This window comes from Pavona decussata, unplaced genomic scaffold, assembly GCF_977016875.1.
Source record: "Pavona decussata unplaced genomic scaffold, jaPavDecu1.1 SCAFFOLD_83, whole genome shotgun sequence".
In the NCBI taxonomy this organism is placed as follows: Eukaryota; Metazoa; Cnidaria; class Anthozoa; order Scleractinia; family Agariciidae; genus Pavona; species Pavona decussata.
The window spans coordinates 433,321-447,884 of NW_028145501.1; the positions used below are offsets into that span (position 1 = coordinate 433,321).

Consider the following 14,564-nt stretch of genomic DNA (forward strand, 5'->3'; position numbering starts at 1 on the left):
TGGTGGGGAAAACTAAGTTTTGGAGGTAAGATACTGAGCAGTTAACTTTTTATGGGATCGTGACTTTTTAAAAAGTTTCTCGCAAAAACGGAAAGAATATTGATGCGATAGCTACGGAAACGGGGTACTTGGAAGAGGTCACTAGGCAACGAAGGGTGTCATAAAAATTTCAGTTCATGGCGTGATGTGGTATGAGATGGTGGGTTGGCCTTGATTCCACATGACAAGTTCGACACAGTGTATTATCTGATAAAAATAAAAAGATAAAGAAAAAAAGAAAGAAAAAACTGAAAAGTTACCGGCAGCCTATCTCGTTATTTAAACAAGAAACTTCAAGATCGATTTTCAAATGAGCAAGATGTTCCCACCAATTTGTTTATGTAAAAATTCACTCTGTTATGCACTAATTTTTTGGTGTTAATTCTTCAATAATATATTCTTTTCATCATATCATGCGAATATGATTTTTTGATACCAGTATTTTATGGCAAACCGTGCAATGAATATAAAAAAAGGGAATACAGTCTTTGATTACGGAAGAAGAAATACTCAAGCGTAGCTTCACGCGCCATTAGGTTGGCTGTGATCAAAAGATCAAATCTCAAAACTAAACGATACGGGGTGATGACTTGGAATAGTAACTCTTTTGGGAAGAATAGAACCCTCGAAGGCATTTCTGAGTTCAGATCGTTTCATAAATAATTCTAGACAACAGCTTTTTATAGAAATAACTTGCTCAGATTATTTGTTAACTTGGTGCTGTTTGTAAACAAAGCGACGGCAGTGGTTAAATTTGTGTGCTTGCGATCAGTGAATTTCAAATGAGCCATGTCAGCGGACGAACCAACATGGCGGACATAGAAGCGGTAGACGAGGATTCGGATTTTGAACGGCAAGGAAGCACGGAACGCGAAAGTTTAAGCACAGAGAGCAGCTATGATGAAAGTCCAATAAGTCCTAGAAGTGAAGATTCTGACTGGAGCTTCGGTGGCAATGAAAATGTTGGATTGACAAACGGCTATGACCCGGAGAAACATCGTAACGACCTGATTAATGCGGAGAAAAAAGCTTCGATTGTCGATTGTCTTCTGTTCGAAATTTACGACCAATATCATAGCAGAGACTCAGTGGATAGTGATAATGTTACTGAATGTTCAACGACATCGGGAAGCTTCTACGGTGGGTCGTTCGATCTTGAAGAACGTGGAGAAAGTTGGACGCGGAACGAGCTTCAAGGAAAAGGTACACTAAAACACAGTGGGTCACTGTTTTGTTGTATAATATCATTATGTACTCACGGGCTGAATATTGCTTTTGTTGTTCACGGAAATGTACCATGTTTTCTTTGCTCTGATGTGAGAATTGGAAATTAAACAGGCGTTCCATTTTGCAAAATGTTCTCGGAAGCGATTGATTTATCAGATTAATAACACGCGCGACTCTGCTTCGATTTTGCATTTTGTTGGATTTCTGCCTAACAGTCAATAAGCTCAATGTACGTATGTTATAGTTGCTTCAGAAATATCTCTGGGAAACGTACTTTTATTCCCACAAAGGTTTATACATTGCTAGGACAGTCGCCATTTCGTATAACCTTATCAATGATATTTCTATTACAGTGATAATGTTTTTTTCTCGCTTGTTTTACACACAGACACCGATGAACTTCGAGTTATGGCGAAAGAGATGCGAACACGGATTTCCATGCTTTCGACCAAGTTGGTGAAACAGCTGAAAAGACGGGACAAACACGCTTACAAACTTCAAAGAAATTTCGATGTTTTAACAGCCATTCTTCAAGCGGTTTCACTGAAAAGACGTAAGTAGAATCGTTCTTCGAATATAGCTTACAACTTTCTTAACTTTACAAGCCACCGAGCTTACGAGCTTAATTCGTTAATCCTAGTTGCTTTTGCTACCCTAATAAATTTCAACCTTAAACAACAGGAAAATCATGGGCTTTTTCGTGAAACTGTTTCAAAATTTTCTCTTTAGCAAATTAATTAAATTCATACCCAATTTATAGATATCGAGACAAAAAGCATTCGTTGTATAAATTTCTTTAACTGCTCAATTTTCATCACAAAGCCTTTTGTTTTGCATAATGTTCAGAGCTTAAATTACGAACCAGGAAGCTATTTGTGACTATAAAGACGTTTGAAAACTCGTTATGTATAGTTTTAACACGCAAGCGCAGTTTGGTGGAAATGAAATACTTTTCAACTTGTTTAAACGCATCTGCAGGCCCAGCGAACAAATAAATCGGTGAATTTTCCCAAAAAGTTGTGGACTGTGTATTATAATGCAAATTCTTTGGCACGTGCAATTTGCCAATCATTTTGATTGATCATTCTCGATTTCTTTGAATCGATCTTAAATGCCCGTGAATTTTTTTTTAAATTTCAAACCATATTCTTTCTACTAATACATTATCTCTACGTGAGAGTATTTTGGCATCGAAAATTGCCTCTTGATGTGAATGGCACACGCAGTTATGACACAGTATGTATAAAGATTATTGCAAATACTTCAATTACTGAAGCCGTTGTAAAGTTTAATATCAAGACTCTCCTTGAACTGTTTCTCAGATCTAAAACAAGTCGTAAATTAAGATTTTAAATGCAAGTCACAATATCCATTGATAGATTTCACGCTGTTAATATCATTTTATGTGCGAAGTAATTTTAAATTTATATTGATTTTATCAGCAAGAATTAGAATCATCGATGTTGACAGTAATTACATACACACAGTCAAGTGGTTATTCCACAACTGCTTCTGTCTGTGAGAGGTGATGCATGAAAATATTTTTAAAACACCCAGTGGTCTTCATAAGTTTAGTACAATGATGATATATTTATAGTTAATGGCAAAATTGTAAATCAGTGGTAAAATACTACACTGTTCGTTTAATTTTCGTTATTGACAGCTGCATATGAATTTGGGATTAAGAAAGGAAAACAATTATTATGATTTTGACAAGGTTCATCCGCCAGGTCCAGCAGACAGATATGAATCAGTATAAAATATGGCTTTTGATATCGTTATTAGATTGGCTGTACTGTTGTTGGAGTATTGATCTGTCTGACGCAAACACAAATATCAACATTAAAATTCATGTTGTCCAAATATTCATTTTGAGCTGTTTATAAAACGATTCTTGAATCCTCAGGTTTGATTTGCAGCTTTGAAATATACTCTCATTGGCAAATTATGTAACTGGATGTTATTTGAGGCCAACTGAAAATGAAAAATTCTATCGACGTGTAATATATCATTAGAAATCCTTTGAGAACAATGGTTATTTCATAATAAAAAGCAGTCTGTAGGCAAACTCGTAATCTGATTGGTTGTAATGTAAGGGTTTAATCGAAGGCTGAAAATTGCTAAACTTACAAACCAGCGAGAGAAAAAGACCATTTTTACCTAAGAGAAAGAAATTAAAAATGTGATGTTCTGTCTTAAGCCTGGTGAATAAAATAATCATAGTTCAACTTTTCAGTCGGTGCAACACATCGGCCTTCAAATCCTAGCAGTATGTGGGATGTTTGTCATATGAACATACAATCTTGAACAAAACTGTTGAGAAAATTTTTGTGGGTACAGTGATTCATCAATAAGTCAGCCCCTCCCCCCTCCCCTTCATCAGTTTTGGTGGTCTCCTACTGAATAAAAGGCTGGCTGGGTAATCGTCCGGCCTTCAAAGCAACATTGAGTGAGGGGGAGGAGAGAGTGAAGGTTTACTTCTCTCCAGATGGTGTTTTCCTTAAGGGAGGTTGAATTATATGCGTACAAATTGGCATTTTTTTTTTTCAACTTAAGTTTTGGCCAAGATTGTAGTTTAATGGTCTTAGCTCCCACATGTCTCCTGTAGCTCAGTTATAAAGCATCTGAACTAGTAATTGGAAGGTCTTTAATAGGTTTGTCTCCTGTTGAGAGAACTCTGATTTTCTTTTTCCAAGTATGGCTGAGTCACTGACTGAAAAATTAATCTATCAGGTTTAAAACAGTCTCGCAAAGTCTCGGATTTACCATTCTATACCCCTAATATCAATTGTTAACTGTGATTGTTATCGTGATTATTGTTGTTGTTGCTTGTGCAGCGAAAATTTTCAATCAACAGTAAAGTGAATGGTTTTTTTTTGGGCTGTTTGCAGGTGTGGATACAAAAATCAGATTCTCATTCATTCCACAAAATGGAAAGAAGGCCTTTAAACATGTAAGTTCAGTTCAGGTTTAGATTTACACGCTCAAATGCACTATTCTTTCACATTGTCTCAAACTGTAAATGTAATAAACTTGCCACACTGGCTGTATTCCTCAATGTTGTTTGCGGCGATTGTAGCATTTATGACCCAATAATTATTTATTTGTATTTCTCTAGTGGTTGGCTGCTTTCAAAGCTATTGCGCGCCTTAAGGAGGGTGTCCCATCTCATTGGAGAAGAAGGGTAAGCAAAACTCCTTTTAGTTTATTTTCAAAGCATGATCTATATGTTATTTTCTCCTTTTTGTGCAGAGATATGATTGCTCCACTGGTATTTTTGAAAACTCCAAACCTCTTTTTGTGTATGGACACTGTAGATAATTCTATTCAGCGACCGAAGGCTAGTCACTGGTGTTAAAGAGATCTGCTAAAAATTATTTCCAACCAAGATTTTGGTCAGCTATTGTCAAGTGGTTGGGGTTTACTAAAACACTTCAGAAGAAAAATTAAATCTAATGCTGTCCGATGTTTCGATGATACATTATAGTCACTGCCTCAATAATAAACTATCATTGAAATGTCAGTCAGCATTTAGTTTTAATTTTTCTGTATTAATTACTGATTAAATCTCTTCTTATTCTAGTTGTGGTTGTGTCTGGCTGAAAGCAAGATCAGAGATCTGGACTGGGAGAAAACAGCCAAGTTTTGCTTCAATGAAAAAAGTAACCCAGATGATGATGAGTTGGGGTCACAGATTGTCAAGGTAAGAACGGCGCAGAGGGCGTGTGGCCATGTAAAATTATAGTTCTCTTACAATCTCGTCGCACTTCATCCTCATAAATACCTGCTCAAAAAATTGGGAACTCACGTTCCACTTTGAATTTAATTTACTGATACATTTATTCAACCATGTTTATCTTGAGAAACATTTCTTCTAAACTATTGTCGAGACATGGATTCCAGTGCTGTACAGCTCCATAGAAAGCTAAATATTTTCAATGTTGGTTAATCGTACAGAGATGATTAATTTTGGGATCAACACATCACTGTATAAGAAATTATCTAAAGATCAACTGCATAAGAAATGATCTAAGTCATGCTTTTATCATTCAGGATCTTCATCGCACAGGTTGCAGTTGGTTCTGTGGTCAGGATAGTCCAGAAGAGAGAGCTTCCCTGAAGCGTGTCCTGTTGGCTTACGCTAGACGGAACAAGGCAGTTGGCTACTGTCAAGGGTTCAACGTTATCGCAGCATTAATTCTACAGGTCATGGAAAGAAATGAGGAAGATGCATTGAAGGTAAATTTAAAAAAAAGACTTTATTTAAGTTCAATGTATTTAGCACAGAGCACTAATTGGGGACACTTTCCAGATCGAATTCAAATTTAGAAATGCTGGTTTTTGAGGAGAGAGGAAAACCGGAGTACCCAGAGAAAAACTTCTCAGAGCAGGTACAAAAACCAACAACAAACTTTACCCACATAATTATGACGCTGAGTCTGGGAATCGAACCTGGAAAACATTGGTGGGAGGAAAGTGCTCTCACCACTGCACCAACCCTGCACCCCTGATTTGCTTGCAAAATCTCCTTACCACTTTCCATGTACAGCCAAACAAAAAACTGTTGAGAGAATTGGATCAGAGATCAGGTGGCATTTCTCATACAGCAGTATTTAGTGTTCGTACTGTTGTTGTTGATACAGTTAAACCCACTTGAACTTTATGTTTTATGTTTGCCGATTTGACCATATGAAAACCAGTCTTGACCCTATGCTGATCCTGTAGTCTGATCCTATAGTACTGATCATATAAATGATCAGTAGCTATCAACTCTTTCAACATAACTGTAATTAGTTGGGAAACGTTCATTTCAGACTCTTCTGTAAACCAAATCAACCATAATTTGTTGAGGAAGAATAGTTAGCCTTTGGTGGAACATGACCTTACTATTTCGTTTGTAGGTTATGGTTTACGTCATCGATCACGTGCTTCCCACCAACTATTTTGCAAACAACCTTCGTGCGCTGTCAGTTGATATGGCAGTGCTGCGTGACCTGATGCGAGCGAAGCTGAGTCGGCTTTCCAAGCACCTGGACAGCTTGCAAGCACAAGCCTTGTCGCAGAATGGCACCAACGCCATGTATGAGCCCCCGCTCATCAATGTCTTCACCATGCAGTGGTTTTTAACGCTGTTCGCAACGTGTCTGCCGGAGGAAACTGTGTTGAGAGTTTGGGATTCTATCCTGCTGGAAGGCTCAGAGGTGCTTTTAAGAGCCGCTGTGGCTATTTGGGGAAAACTGGGAGAGTAAGTATCAAACCTCGTGTTTAAATTCTGTTGTAATGTCTTAAAGTCATTAGAAAAAAAAAAGAGTTTGTTTTTGCAATGGTCACTTGAAAGAGAACGTCCCTTATTAAAGTGGTCAACAAAAAATATATATATAACAAAAGGCGTCAGCATTGCGTTAATTTATTAGAAACAGAGGCTCCAGCTAACTTGAATACCAACTACCATGAAATTCTGAATATAAGCCCACCCCCCCCACACACACATAAGGAAAAAATCTACAGACACAGCAATATAAATCCTCCTGATAATGGACCTCCCGGAAGATAAGCCTATAAACGGCTAGTGTTAGTTGTTTTAAGCTGTTAGCTTCGTGTTTCAAACTGTTTTTATTGTGAAACTGAGAAAGTTTGAAATGCCAAATTCCCTCCAATCATAATCCCCCCTCCCCCTTCCCCCTTCCCCCTCTCACTGTCGAAAAACAAAAGCACCCCTAAGGATTTTATGGTAGCTCAAACTTGTTGCCATGTTGAATCTGAACCCGTTTCTTATACCGTTTTAAGTCAGTTACTTCTTGAAATAATTTTCTCTTGGGTTGGTGTTTTAGATAAACGTACATTACTCTAGTTGATAAGTGATTTGTAGCCGTGTATGAACACAAGCGAGCTTGCGTGCATTGTGAGTGTTAATATTGCTGTGGGTCATCGTAATGGACGCGTGTTTTTTGGTTTTTTTTTTCACATTTTAAAATTTCACTTTGCCATTCCTTACTGTAGATCACAGCACACGGTCAAATAGAATAAATCTGACTATTCCCTGAAAAACAACTTTAAACCTTGCTATTTCACGAAAACCATAGTAGCGTCGAATCTCTAATTCAAGTGTGGTCGTTTGTTTCGTGTGTTGGTTTTGATGGATATCTTTCACTGCAGGTGCCTTTGTCAAACAAAAAAATCTGACCATTCCCAGAAAAAACAAATTTAAACCTTCCTGTTCCACAAAAAGCTTAGTAGCGTCAAATCTGTAATTGAAGTATATGGTATGCACTTAGCTTAAAAGGTATGTCGTTTCTGATGGGCATTTTACCTCTCTAGGCGCCTTGAAGACGTAGAGACAGCAGATGAATTTTACAGCACAATGGGTCTCCTTATACAAAATGTCATGACTGGGAATGTTATCGACTGTCAAACACTGATGCAGGTATCGTGTAAAGGTTTTAGTTGTACTCTATAGCGCCGCGCAGATTCGCCATGCTAACGCCATATTTTTTCCTTCATCTATTTCCATTTTGATGGTAGAGGAAAAATTTACTCTTTCAACCAATTTTGCTTCGTGTGTATTTGTGAAAAAAGGATGTGGTACCATCATTAAATCTCCAAAATTAAAACATATAACCTGTTTCTGTTTATGAGGACCAAACGAACGTTGCCCTCGGTTTTTCCCTCGTGGTTGCTTAGCCTCCCAATAGCCCCGATATGGAATTTTCATTTTAACTGTCAAGCTTTTTAATAGATATCTTGACAGCGTCATTGATCATTCTGTCACCTTATATAGTTACTTTTTACAGAGCTAATGTTATCCTCCCACCTGTAATCTGTCATACAGGATGGACTTTTGTAGACTAAAGAGTTTTGGCTGAAAGTTTTGGTTAGGAGAATTTGTTAGTGGATCGTCAATACTGTGGGAATATGTCGTAAGGCTGTCAAATGTTCCGCTAGGCAGCAAACGTGAACTTTAGCACGGTCAACAGGCCACGTAGACTCGACGCTATTTAAATTTGTTTGTACGCATCTAAAGAATATTGTCAAAAATTCATTAGTGCGTGCAGAAAATCGAGTTGACATTTCAAGAAAGTCAAAGTTCGAACTTGCTGCTCTATTTTCAGGTACAATTTTTCAATTGTTACCATTTTAGCAAGGATTGAAGATTTCTTAAATCAGCGTATTTCTTGTTCAAAAAATATCTAGCGTCGATTGTCACTACCCAGAATAATAATTTGTCAACAAAAACTAAATAACTCGAAATTAGAATTAAAGTTAAAAGGGAAAGAGATTTATTTTCGTTGAAACTGCTTTGGAGCTAGAATCGCGTTTTGCCAATAAATTACATAAGCTACCAAACCGCGCTGCCCATATTTTAATCTGTTCGAGTTGTGGCAACAATGTTGCAGTTTTATTAATCTTGGGTGCGGAAAATTAAGCACTTAGCGCTGCGCAAATCTTTTTTATGGTCTTAACCAGAGAGTATCAACCTGAGAGCTCCATTGGCTCGTACCAACTTTTCCGAGAAACAGCATTAGCTGTAGTGGTGCGGTACTTTGGAACAGCTTAAGAATAATAATTCCCCTCCGATTTCCGGCAAGTAAAATCACTAAATGATTTTTGTCATCAGCTATACTCTTTCACCCGCTTTCAGTGACTAATTGTATTCTTACAAACACGGCGTTCAATATATTTAGGATAGATTTGGTGAATTTTATTCTGTGCCGATGAATTTAAGTTATCCACATCGAATCCAGTTCCACGTACATTTAAATTTCCAAAACAACATTTACTCATGTAGTACTAATTTCTTATGGAAATAATATGGTAAAAGCTAAAGTTCTGAACCTCTCCCAGGCTACTAGCGCCCTAAGGGAAATTTGAGTCACCGAGAACACAATAAAAACTTTCGCCTGTATTCATTCCTTTCATTTTCCACACGCGCTAAGATTTTTTAACCTCAACTTTCAGGAGGTGTACGCTCTTGCGCCATTTCCGTTACCAGGCTTAGCAGAGCTCAGAGAGCAATACACCTACAACATCAATCCCTTCTCTGACGTCACTGGAGACCGGAACCCGCGATCAGCACTGGGACGCGGTTCCAGCGACGAAGAGGACGACGCAGACGATCTAGAAGGGGTCAGTTGCCTAGGAGCTTTCTTACCATTTTCGGAAATTGTCCCTGGCAACGGAATGAAGGCGATAGGTCCGGGAGATGCGGACGCGAATGATATCGCTGCGGCGAGCCCGGGTGTTTTTGCTACCGATGGATACTCGCCTTTGCCCTATACTACAAAACAGTTTGGTTTTAGAGAAAGTCGTGTTCAAGAAGAAATGTCGTTCTTACAGAAACAGTATGCGAGGATGAGGCAAATGCAACAAAACGCTGTTGTTGTGTTTTCAGAAGCTGCGGTGCAAAACATTCAGGAATCCGAGAAACGCAAAAGCATCCCTGCTGCAATTAATCATCTTCTTGTGTCGGCGACGAAGAAGAGGGTTAAAACTGCTAGAAGCCGTTTTGGGGACAAGAAAGGCGATGGTTCTAAAGGCGTGGAACGACTTCTTGTAGATGAGAGAAATCGCAAGGCTGAAGTGAAACCCGAGGTCAAACCGAACGCTTATGAGAAAGAAAGTATGCAGCATTTGAATGAGTTGTTTAAAGGTGACCAGAAGGAGCGTAAGGAGACTAAAACTACGGTAACGGAGGAAGAAGAACCAAGGAAGCCTGGCAAACAGGCTGAAACGAAAAGGACAGAGAATGTAGCAAGTGCGAGTAAAACGCAAAACGAGGAGAACTGTCGGCCAAGAGAAGACAAAGGTAGAACTGTTAAACCAACAACTGTATCAAAAGACAATCGAGTTGCTTCGAATTCGCATAAAATTCAACATGTTGGATTAAATGGCGAAGTGTCCTCTTTAGAAACTGGCAAAGCGACGCAAAATCGTCCCATTTTCTCGGCCTTGAAACCGTCTCGCAAACCGCCAAAAGTTACCGTTGTGGAGTCATCTTCGCTAACTGTAACCGCACCAAACAATGACACACCTAAACCAGTCAAAGTGCTTGACAAAAACACCTCCGCTGTTGCGGATACGGGTGCGAGCAATTTCAGTGGGACGGGACGGGTCTACCCCCACGGGGCTAGCAATGCTGCTTCTAATAGTTCATGGCTATTGGAAGAGGACAGGCGATGTAAGTATCCCGAGAATTTTAGGCCTTTTCCTCAACGGAACAAACAGCCGAGCAGAAGCCGAATTTTGTACGGAAACATGTCGGAGAAAGGCTCCAAGCGTATGGATGCTTTTCATGGAAGGAAGGAGACGAGGCAAGGCTTTAATGGAGTTGCTGTCAATGGCGCACCGGATGGTAAACGAACTTAGCCGTGGAGAAAGTTGATCGTTATTGTTGGAGGAATGAAGCAGATTTATCTTCGCCATTCACGCTATTTCGATCGTTCTAACTTATCTTCGTTAAATACAGTGGATCACGGAGAATAAAGGTGTTGCTTCATACAGTAAAACCCCGCAAATATAAGCCAGGATGGGTCCAGGTTTGCCTTGAAAGATTCTTATATATTTGATATCTATTGAAAGTTAAGCTATGTAGGGTCTTAAATAGGTTCAGCTTATTTTTAAATGAAGTAATGAAGTGGTCACTACTGGGTTTGAAAGCTTAACGATTAACCGTGGTTTTCATCTCTCTCTTTAAAAATGTTTTTGAAAGCTAATTTTAAGTTTATGTTAAAGAAAAGTCTAAGTCAAAACTAAGGGACAAAAAAAAAGAATCTTTTTGAAGAATCTTTAGTGGTTCAGAAATTAAACTTGGATTTGCTTAATCGTGCTTTGAACAACTGAGCCCAGAACATTATTTCATTATGAGCATCTCTGGTACCTTACTGCACTTTTTTAAGTCTTCTGATTTCTTCAATCCCTCTTCCACAACAAGCATTTTCAATTTTTATTGTACCGGGCTCTCCTGTATGTTGTGGGTGTAAATGGCAAATTTCAGCTTAACCCAGTGGTAACCAACATCAATTTTCTCCTTACCATGTCACTGCTTGATTAAACATTTAAGTCAGGAGAATAAAGGGAATAATCACCAAAGATGAAATACCTTGATTTTTAGACTAATTCTCCCAACTAGTAGCAAAAAGAAATATACGTAGGACAGTGAGGAGAATATATATGTTGATAGCGCTGAAGGGGTTAAAGGCTCTTTTATCTACTAGCTTGTTATGTGCGGGTTTTCACTGTATACGAGAGCAACACCAATAGTGTCCAAAATTGACAGTAGGATGACTCGATAATTTGTAATGGAGCAGAAATCGAAGGTGCTCCCTTCTGTTAGTGCTCATACGTTTTGGTCATCACGGAATTGTCCAAAAAGATCGGGTTTTCCAGTTAAGGACGGTGCCTACTAATGCAAAGGTATTTTTGTGCGCTTTATGGCGATGCGGAAAAAGCAGATCTTAGCAAGGGCTACTGGTCTTCAAAAAGAAAATTGGGGGTTTCGACGTATTTTGTTTTTTGGAGGTAGTTTAGCCAAGAGAGGATGTTGCTTCAGCTTAAGTCTGGAAAAAAAATGATTCTTGTTTTTTATCAATTAGTTCTGAAAAACGAATGGTTTCCGTCAATTTGGATTCGAGGCACCGTCCTTGATACGATCATAGGGGCCCATTACCTGGAGCCTCAATCTCATGCTAAGCCTTGGAAACCCTTTCCCGCCGAGATTTATTTTTAGCACGGGTCCCAGGGGACCTTTGGAACGCCTTCAATTCAAATACCCAATCAAAGCAGAGCATTGACAATTGTCATATGTCATAACCTTGCACGGGAAAAGCAGTTCAAAGGTAAATCTTTTCGGGCAAGGGTTCTCTCAAGGATTTAATAGAGAAAGAGGCTCAAAGTCATGGCTCTCTTTGGTCCGACCAACGGCGTAGTGGCGGATTGTGATCGTGTACAAGGAGGAAGGAAACTGAACGAGAAAAACATAGCTAAAAAGACAATTAAATAACTTCAATTAGACAATATTTTGAGGCTATAACTATTCCCGAAATAGTGAAATGATACGAGGTCGAATTATTTATTAAAATTTGTCTAGAATCGAAAGGAAAGTCTGGCTCAAAAGTGTTCAATGAATGTGTGCGTGTTTGTGAAAATTTAAAATTTCTAATTGGTTTTTCATATCCAGAATATCTAGGCTCATTTTATAATAAACCTTTGTTATTAAAGGTAAATCATCGTTATATAATCTAAAGTAACCTTGTATAAATAATCAATCGAGTGGACAATTACGTTTTTGAGGAGGGGTGGGGTGGAGTAGATTCGAATTCTCGAGATAGTTTCCTGTGGTGATATCATTTATTTATTAACTGAACGTGATTTCAGTTTTTTCTACCGTTTGTAGAGATGTTATGTCCCCTTTTCTTCTCAAAAATGTAGATTTTCCACTTACCTTTAGATTATCATGTTTAGCAGCAATTTAGTTTAGCGAACCCCCCCCCCCCCCTCCCCCCGAGTGCTTGTTTGGTGACTACAAGTTCAGCGTACAGAATTTTATTAAACGATTTTCAGCAGTTCAGTTTTCATTAAATAATGTATCTAGACGCTGAATTCGCAAACTTATGTTGCGCTAATAATAATGACCTAAGGGTACAGGGAAGTAGGTATTCATATTTTAAGGGAAAAGTAACTTTCATCTCAAGTTTAATGGTACAATAAAAATAAAATTGTAAAAAGTAGGGGAAATTAGAATATTTTTGAAGGCCTATCTACTGTCCGCCTTCCCTACGTGAACCATATATTTAAAGGAAAAGGTAAAAAAATCAGTTTATATTTAAGAACACTAGTTGTCATTGGTCGCTTTCGAATAGTTTTCCTTATCACAAACTAAAGCGTTTGTTTAGTTTGTTTTGTTTGTTTTTACATGAAGTTTGTTTCACTCAACCCTGGGAGTGTTAGGACAAATGAATTTGTTAGACGTTGTGGGGTTTAAACTACTATTTTGTTACATAAAATTAATATAACTGGACGTAACTGAATAAACAGTTATATGATTCTGATATAAAGAAATGATGACTATTGAAGTGATGTTGTACTATTTATTTCTTGAAGGCGTGTACGGTGAACTTTCCAATTTGTAAGCTGTATTGCACGACTCACGAGGACTTGAACCCACAACAATTTCGATTGATCTTATTCCAGATTAAAGGCCGGGAGAGGTTCACATTTCAGCGCATGTGCATGAATCTAAATGCTATTTTCTCTTCAGTAATCACATTCTATAATTAGTCTAAGCAAAATGACTGATGACCAAAATTCACAGAAAATGCTGGTGAATTGTATTAAATTTAGCGTTGACACGTAGGATTTATTCCATGGTTGATGTGTTTAGAGTTATTTGCATGCGAAATAACGCAATCATACAAAAAATTACCACCGAGTTACCTATTCCCTTCCGAATGGTTCATAAACAACGGATCATAGCAAGCAAAGGCGAAAAAGTATTTTGATTCATGGCCCTGCGCAGAACCGTGAACCCCTCCCTTTAAGAATAAGTGCAATACCTGATAGATTTCTCTTTTCGGGTGAATTTGTTAAGGCGTATCTACAAACCTTCGCCGACAGACGATAATTTAAGCGCGATTTTTTACTCCAGTAACTCCAACAACCTTTCGTGAGGGATTTCTAGTAATCACTGTACGCATTCCTATTCCGAATAGGCTCAATAGAACGCGCGCAGTCACTTAATTTAGCTGTTTTGTTGGTTACAAAATAGAACAAATTATTGAAAATCACTGAGAGTGAAGTTTTCTATCTCTCTGCGGACTACACACTTGTTATCCCGATTTGTCGAACGAACAATCTTATGAAATAGGCCAGCGTAATGTAGATTGATTTAAGGGCGGTCTAAGATTAATAGTGCTACAAGCGACAACCTCCAAATCTCATCTCCGGATCTCCCCGAAGGTCATTTCAGTTTGTACATGGAAGGGGCTGAGGGTCTTTGGCTAGCTAGGTGACCAACCGCAAAAAAATAAAAAATTCCTTATCAATTTTCTTCCCCGCGTTTGAGGCGTATAAGAGTGTCAAATTTCACTTACGGTTGGGTACAACACCGCCCAAAAATGGGAGAATGGGGATAGTTGGGCTGTGACGTCAATACAGGAAGGCTGGTCTTGGTATTTCTTTATTCCTCAGTTGTTTTTCGTTTGCAGAGGAAGAAAACTGTGTGGACGAAAATATGAATGGGAATGTTGAATACTCAGAATGAAACAACTGAGGAGTTGGGAAACCAAGAGGAATATTTTTTCGAT

General features: G+C 38.4%; 1 protein-coding gene and 1 long non-coding RNA gene across 2 annotated transcripts; both read left to right on the plus strand.

The window, feature by feature from the left end:
- Positions 1 to 579: 579 nt before the first annotated feature.
- Positions 580 to 10,917, plus strand: LOC146475694 (TBC1 domain family member 30-like). The gene is made up of 9 exons (XM_085115401.1): positions 580 to 1,242; positions 1,655 to 1,819; positions 4,158 to 4,219; positions 4,385 to 4,450; positions 4,850 to 4,969; positions 5,320 to 5,505; positions 6,168 to 6,511; positions 7,585 to 7,690; positions 9,223 to 10,917. The coding sequence occupies exons 1-9, from the start codon at positions 822 to 824 to the stop codon at positions 10,627 to 10,629; spliced, it is 2,877 nt and encodes a 958-aa protein (XP_084971527.1). The 5' UTR covers positions 580 to 821; the 3' UTR covers positions 10,630 to 10,917.
- A 286-nt stretch (positions 10,918 to 11,203) lies between these two features.
- LOC146475695 (uncharacterized) lies at positions 11,204 to 14,045 on the plus strand. Its single transcript, XR_014865794.1, has 2 exons — positions 11,204 to 11,676; positions 11,919 to 14,045. It is a non-coding gene; the product is annotated as an uncharacterized LOC146475695 (long non-coding RNA).
- Positions 14,046 to 14,564: the final 519 nt, after the last annotated feature.

Bases quoted from the DNA above. Each gene is read 5' to 3' on its own strand.
- LOC146475694 (XM_085115401.1), top strand. From the start codon at position 822: ATGAGCCATGTCAGCGGACGAACCAACATGGCGGACATAGAAGCGGTA. The intron at 1,243-1,654 runs GTACACTAAAAC...TTTTACACACAG, and splicing joins GAACGAGCTTCAAGGAAAAG to ACACCGATGAACTTCGAGTT. The intron at 5,506-6,167 runs GTAAATTTAAAA...TTTCGTTTGTAG, and splicing joins ATGAGGAAGATGCATTGAAG to GTTATGGTTTACGTCATCGA.